This window comes from Lipotes vexillifer, unplaced genomic scaffold, assembly GCF_000442215.2.
Source record: "Lipotes vexillifer unplaced genomic scaffold, Lipotes_vexillifer_v1.1 scaffold1315, whole genome shotgun sequence".
Classification (NCBI taxonomy): Eukaryota; Metazoa; Chordata; class Mammalia; order Artiodactyla; family Lipotidae; genus Lipotes; species Lipotes vexillifer.
In genome coordinates, this window is record NW_006785785.1 from 226,282 (window position 1) to 233,602 (window position 7,321).

Consider the following 7,321-nt stretch of genomic DNA (forward strand, 5'->3'; position numbering starts at 1 on the left):
ATATACAGCAACAAAGTGAATGCTGAATCAAGAAAAAGGCATTGTAAAACTGGTAGGCGAGATTTGTGGCATATTAAAACCCTTGCCCTCTCCAGCTCAGCAACGGTCTTGAAGACAGCAGCACCCTCCCTATATAGGATGCTGGTCTCTGGTTCCAAAGGAAGCAGGGCAGACCTTACTTGAAAATTATTGTTTCTCTATTCGAACCTGTCTGGGACTACCTGAAGGACTGATGCAAGGTGTTCACCTCTGTTTCACCTAACTCAGAACCCCCTCAGAGCAGAAAAGCAGCAGGCTTTGCTGGCAAGCATTACTTATACCAAGTGCCCCTAAAACCAAGTTCTCTCACTGAGTTTATGATCAATCTTTCTATGCAAAACTTCATTCCCTTTCTTGTCCTCTCTGACCTCAATCCTGTGCTAACTGAACACAAACATACCAGTCAGATGACTAAAATTGCTGTTGTCGATAATATTATCATTAATGTACTAAAATTACTATTATAGATATCATCATTAACATACAAACTCAAGTTGTTTCTCTAAGGCAAGATAAGCTAATAGATTTCCCCAAGCTGTGGACCACCTGGCCTGAAAATTGTAAACCAGAGACATACTGACTCCTGAAACACTAAGAAATGTCACAAAATGACAATCCCAGCCTCTCTTTCTTCCCCTAAAAACAAAACACAAAAACAAAAACAAAAAACCCCATAACTTAAAGACAAAGTTGAACTGGATCTAAGACTTGGTTCTCACTCCCTCACCTGGTGCCTTGCAAAAAACCCTTACTTTGCTGCAAACACCAGCTCTCAGAGTTTGTGCCAGAGTTTCTGCTGGGGGCACAGAAGCCCTTGCTTTGTTACATTATCAGGAGATCAAAAAATCTGCAGCCACCTGGGGCAAAAAATTCACAACTGAGGCATACAATAGACTGCTTAAAACCAGGGAGCAAAGGCCAGGGATAGAGTTTCTTTGGGAAATCAGAGCATTCAAAAGCGCTGGCATATACTAGGGAATTTAGAAAGTTACACATATGCCCAGGCCAGGAAGCATGCTTATTAGGGACGGGAGAACACCTTAAGCTTTTCCCACTGGATGAATAAGCTCAGTGGCAGCAGGAAGTGAAGGCTGAGGCAGAATTGTAAATGGCCTGGCTAAGTGTTAAGGAAGGACCTAAGCATAGAGCCATAAATAATGGAAAAGGAATACAAACCGTGACTTCAATCAAGACCAGCCAACCCTGAGAAAGAGGGAGAATATAATTTCCAGAGTTACCACATTATAATATTCAAGTGCCCAGTTTTCAACAACAAAAAGTCACACAGCATACAAAGAAACATTAAAGTATGGCCCATTCAGAGGAAATAAACTGACAGAAGCATCCTTGAGGAAGCCCAAATGTTGGATTAGAAAACCACTTTAAATTACTTGTCTTAAATATGCCCAAAGAGCTAATGGAAACCATGGACAAAGAACTAAAGGAAATCAGGAAAACGTTATGAACAAAATAAGAATATCAATTAAAGAGATAGTAATTATCAACAGAAGTGAAACAAAACTCTGGAACTTAAAAATACAGTGAGTGAAATGAAAACTTCACTAAGGGGATTCAACAGCAGACTTGAGCAAGCAGGAAAAAGAATCAGTGAACTTAGTAAGATGTTAAAGAAAAAATGTTGCCTGCCATATCAGTAAACAAAGGATGCTGCAACCATCAAGCCATCACAGTACAGCTGCCCAGAAGGTGAACCCTGAGGGAACTGAGGATAGAAAGAGGATGCCCACCCTCTAACAGTCAGCCTCTGCAGCCACCCCAATGATGCACCCAGAAGAGACTCAGGATAAGAAAGCACAGGATACTGGCCCCAGAAAGCTGAAGTGTATATCAAAGGAATGATTTCAATGAGCCCAGACTCTTGCATCTTCCCATTCATAGAAAAGCGCTAAATTCCTTGAGATGTCTGGTTTTCTCTAGTTAACAGTGATCTTTTGATGTTCCAACTACCTGGCCTTTGTTGCAAATACTCCTATGTATCCTGGCTCCTCCCTTACCTCTTTGGAGCAGTTCCTTAGAGCTATCTGAGAGGTTGTCTCCCGGGCTTAAGTTCTCAGTTTTGTCGCCAAATAAAACTTAATTCTCAACTTTTAAGTTGTGCTTTTTTTTTTTTTTTTCAGTTGACAAAGATAATTATCCTATCAGACAATAATGCCCAATCTAGAAAACAGTGCTACCACTTGGAATGTCTACTAAGTGCCTCATTTTATCCTTAGCTATTAATTTATAAGGAGCCAGGTTGAGAGGAGTCAGGTCACTTGCCTTAGGTCACAGGGCAGCTTGACTGTGGCCTGAGCTCCTAACCACAGACCCCTGTGCTGCTCCCTTTAAAGGCAGAGGCTGCCACCTGAGGGCACAGGAGGAGAATGTGCCATGCAAAGCAAATGGTAATTATGCTATAATTACATAAGATATCCCTTTGACCCCAGGTCAGGTCAGAAGGAAGCTGGCTCATTTTCAACTTTATCTCTCATAATACTAGTATGTAGTGTTGAGGAAAAAGAAGGAATATTTCCTTTTAACTGCTTAAATGTCTTTAGCCAACAACTGAAGACATTTAAATGTTGAGCACAATTCTCTCTATTTTCATGGCACTAACTTGAACCTTTGAGAGAGGAAATTTTGGAAGGAAAATAAAAGGAACAAAGCACAGAGTCTAGCATAGGAACTACATAACCATGTATTAAAATTTATTTCTGATCCATTTTCCAAACTTATGGCCAAGATATACATGAGCATAATGCAGGTGATTTGAGGAATTTAGTTATGCAATGGCTTAAAGAATCATAATATGAAATTACAGCAATGAAGGAATTTTTTTCAATGTTAATATAAAGAAGGAAAGACATCAAAATAGCCACAACTTTATTTTAGGCAGCGTCTTGAAAATTACTATTAATACCTCAGGACTGTTTTGGGGGATGGGACTCAAACAACGATGAAAGACCACTACTTTCACTAGCTAAATCACTCATGTTTTAAGTGTTTTAGTAGGAATGTGCCATCATAGCAGACTCTGACATATAAACATTCAAAAGATTATCCTTATTTTCTTCTCATATGCCACAAAGGGCACTTTTCTTGAGTGGAAAGAACAGCACTTCTTACAGCTTGTTTGCTTTGCTAAGCCCTTAAAGAAGCAGAGCTCTAATTATTCGTTAGGAAATTTAATGAGCCACACTAAGCCAATGTCTAGCTCTACAAGCTTACCTGATTATTTAAGCACCTCTGCCTCCAGCCAGACTGTCCTGAACTCAAAAACCATTATTTATTTTCTCCTTTCATATAAAAGGCTCACTTAGTTAGGATACACATTTGTCTGAGTATCCTAAACTCAATATTTAGATTTTATATACAGCAGATCTGAAAAAGCATTTCAAGAAATGAACTTCACGAAACTCCAAGGGAATTTAACAAACGCATGCCCATGAGAGCTCCCATAGGCTATTTAAGGGCAGAGTCTGAGAAATGGGGAGTGATTGCTAATAGGTAAGGGATTTCTGAAAATGTTCTAAAACTGACTCTGGTAATGATTGCACGGCTTTGTGAATATACTAAAAATCACTGAACTGCTGTATACTTTAAATGTATGAGTGAATTATATAGTATGCCAATTATATCTCAATCAAGCTGTTAAAAATTTATTGGTTTCAACTATACTTCAATAAAAAATTTAAAAATATTATTGATTCATTTTCATTCGTTTTTAGGACATTTACCTAAAGCTACACCAGATTTAACCACAGTGAAAACTTGATGTAATGCAGCTTGAAATCCTGCTCCATTCTCTTAAGAAAAAAAAATTCTTGTAACATAATGACAACTGGACTTTTCCTGGGGACAAGTTCCAGGTTTTAGCAGGTTTACAGAAATGCTGCTTCCAGAAAACCAGTAAATAATGATGTCCCCTAATACTATTGCTCCAATTTTTTTCCCCTAGTACTAGCTTTTGGATACATGAAAAATTACTACAAATTAAACTAGGTAAGCATAATAGTGAATAAATTCACCTTAATGTATGTTTCCAAAAAACTGTTGAGAGGGCACCCACCTACAAAAAACTTATTTCTGGTTTGGAATTGAATATCATGTTTTATACGTCATTTCATTTCACATTTGAGAAGCTACTCTATTATTATAAAAGTACTTATCTGCTAATTTTTTGAAAATTTATTTACTTAGTATCTTAGAATTAAATAGTAAAGAGTAAATATGCCCATAGATCTCTAACCATAAACTCTGTGCATTTTTAGTTTTGACATGAAGAATGGATTAGCAAGAAACAAGATGGGAGACATCTTTAAGGGGCGTTTGCAGTACTCCAGCTAAAGATGATGATTAAAAACAAAAATGTACCAACGTACCGCTTATACATGAAAAACTCTATAGATACACTGGAGGTGAATCACCAAATTTTAATTGAGTTTAGACTATACCATCTCTATTCAGAAATCTGAGAAATTCACAGCTCAGAAAGGAGTTTTATAGATATATGTAGATGAACATCATTATCACACAGATGAGGAAACTAAAGTACAGAATGGTTAAGTCTCACCAAGTGACCCAAAACCAGAAGTAAGATTTGAACTTAGGTTGTACAACTCCTAATTCAGTTTTCTTACACTCTTAAACTCATTTTATTAAAGATATATAAAATAATTTTTTAAATAATCTGTATAAAGGCTGTCCCTAACTTTTATAAGTCATATATTTCAAATGCATAAGGGGACAGTAATTTTACACACATCTGCTCACTGATAATCACTAAATAACTTGAAATTATATAATCACACCTAGGGTAACTGCAATAGGTCATGGAAAGAAGAAATAAAAGGAGCCATGAATCTTGAAGCTATGACTGACCCTTATATATATGCAACTAGGTGTCAGTTCTTAAAAACATCACTAGATCAGATGAGAAAGGAACAGTCAAATAGCATTTGAATTATGGTTACTGAATAAATCAATTTATATACAGATAGCACTGTATATATCATCTGTTTACACTTAGTTCTTTTAAGAAAATGCTTTCACTTCTCTTGTCAAAATTTTTTTTTAATTTGCTTTAAGTCTACTAAGGAAAAGCAAAGAAAAAGGGATCCATTAATTGGAAAGCCAAATGAGTTTAATGAGTTACATTAAAAAGTTATCAAATTGCCCGACTGAATAAACAAGGATTGATTTGTAGAAACTGCGAAGTTTCATATTTTACTCCAAATAAACAAATACAAATAAAAAATAGGATATGGACAGACTGGCTATGTTTCTAATCAGTCAAAGAAGCAGAAGAGAGGAGACACTCCATTTTGTTCACTAGAGCAGCTGCTTGTGTGGGTAAAGTGGTACTACACTAAAGAGTCCCAGTCTAGGGTGTCGAGAACTCTCTAGAGACAAATGGTTTTGATCAAAAATAACGAGAGGCTGCCTTTTCCCAAGCGTGCCCTGTGACTCAGGCAAAAAAGTCCATAGCTCCAAATTTTAACTGCCAAATTATAAGCCAGATGAGAAATACTCTGATTTGCTTTGTAACCAAAGTAATATAAAGCTAGATGTCTTATTCAACATTGTTAGATGATGTATATTAATACATGTTAATGTTTACCACTCACCTACTAAGTGAGATGGAAAGATCCTATAAAGAGGTTGAGTAAGACTGTACTAGCCCATAAACTCACAGGGTAGAAATCAAAGCCAAAGTGATGAAAGAAGGAAACTTTTAAGGTTGATATTGGTAGAAAATGGTCTAATATATAAAGGAAGGAGGCTATATATATATATATATATATATATATATATATATATATTTAAAGCACCTAGTGAGAAGACAGGTACAAAGAATGTCAATTTCAGCACACTTATTACATCAGAACGCTGGGAACAGCCATAAAGAAGTGGTTAAATACTTTATGGTACACCCATATAATGGAACACTATAGAGACATACGTCACATGCATGGCATACCACACAGATGTATCTGCATGTGCTATCACAGAACTAGCTCTGGAATATACTAAGAGAAGAAAAGCAAGAAGCAGGACAATACACACAGTATGGGATGGGAAGACTTTATTCTTAAACAACAGTATAAATAATTTTTAAAAAATACCTTGTGGTATCTTCTTAACAGTGCCTTTTTTGCTTCTTGAACTTTTTCCAGGTATTTTTTGGTCCTTTCTCAAGACGGCCTGTCCATCTTTGGGGCCTTCACAAGCAGTGTTTTCCAAATTCTCACCTGCAGCCACCTGACAGCTTGATGTGCAGCTTTCATTATTGTTGAGACTGTCCGGCTCAAACACTTCAGGTTTGCCCATTGCACTGTCACTACTGGTCAGAAGCTCATGCCCATCACCATCAAATTGATTTTCATTTTCATCTGATGCAGAGGGCAAGCATGTTACAGTACTTTCCACGCCATCACCAGGATGATATCCAACTTGTGGTTCTATCTGCAGATTATATGTAGGAGTTTCACTGTCATCCATTAGAGCATCTTTTGTTGAACCGTTTAAGTTTCATTAAAGTCCTTCAATGTCTACAATGACAAAAAGAAAAAACATTCATTTTTTAAACTCTGGATTTTTGGTGATCTTTGATTCTTTGATTTTCCTCTTCTCCTGGGTTGTTTTACTGTAAGTAGGGAAGAGAGAAATGACTAAGGCTCATTCCTACTACTTCTATCCCACTTACAACCCTACCCCACCCCACCTAGTTCTTGCTTGAATACAATGGTTCTAAACCCTGGTTGTATGTTTATTGCCTATGGAGCTTGTCAAATTTCTATCACGTACCTCTGAAATCTAAATCTCTGGGGATCGAGCCCAAACACTGATATAGTTTTTGAAGTTCTCTAGATTATTCTAATGTGCATCACGTTGGAACCACTGCCTTGAAGAAAGAAATTAATGGTTATCTGCTAAATTAAAGGTTGTCTGCTAAAACCAATCACTCATGTTATCCCTGGACACTTAACAAACAAGTGAAAGTTACTTGTGTAAGTCGTTATATGGCCAAACAGCAGCAATATTTACAAATGAAAACATTTAAAAATAGTTTTAAAATAAATTTTTAAAAAAGTATATGGGGGAAAATTCAGGTAGCATATATTTTACTATATTCTCATTACATCCTTCCTAAAAATAAGCCCTGAAAAGTACCTTAGGATTGTCAACAGATTCCTTTTATACAATTAAAAAAAAAAAAAAAAAAAAAGGGGGATCCCCAGGCGCCATGACAGTTCTGGAGGCCAACCACAAAAGGCCAAAA

General features: G+C 36.7%; 1 protein-coding gene across 1 annotated transcript in view; it reads right to left on the reverse strand.

Moving 5' to 3' along the window:
* The window catches only part of CNST (consortin, connexin sorting protein), a 75,540-nt gene extending 68,979 nt beyond the window's left edge, over positions 1-6,561 (reverse strand). Inside the window, exon 1 of the mRNA XM_007458077.1 lies at positions 6,165-6,561. Within this exon, the coding sequence (XP_007458139.1) occupies positions 6,165-6,540 (376 nt within the window). The 5' untranslated portion in view covers positions 6,541-6,561. The remainder of the gene's footprint in view (positions 1-6,164) is intronic.
* Positions 6,562-7,321: the final 760 nt, after the last annotated feature.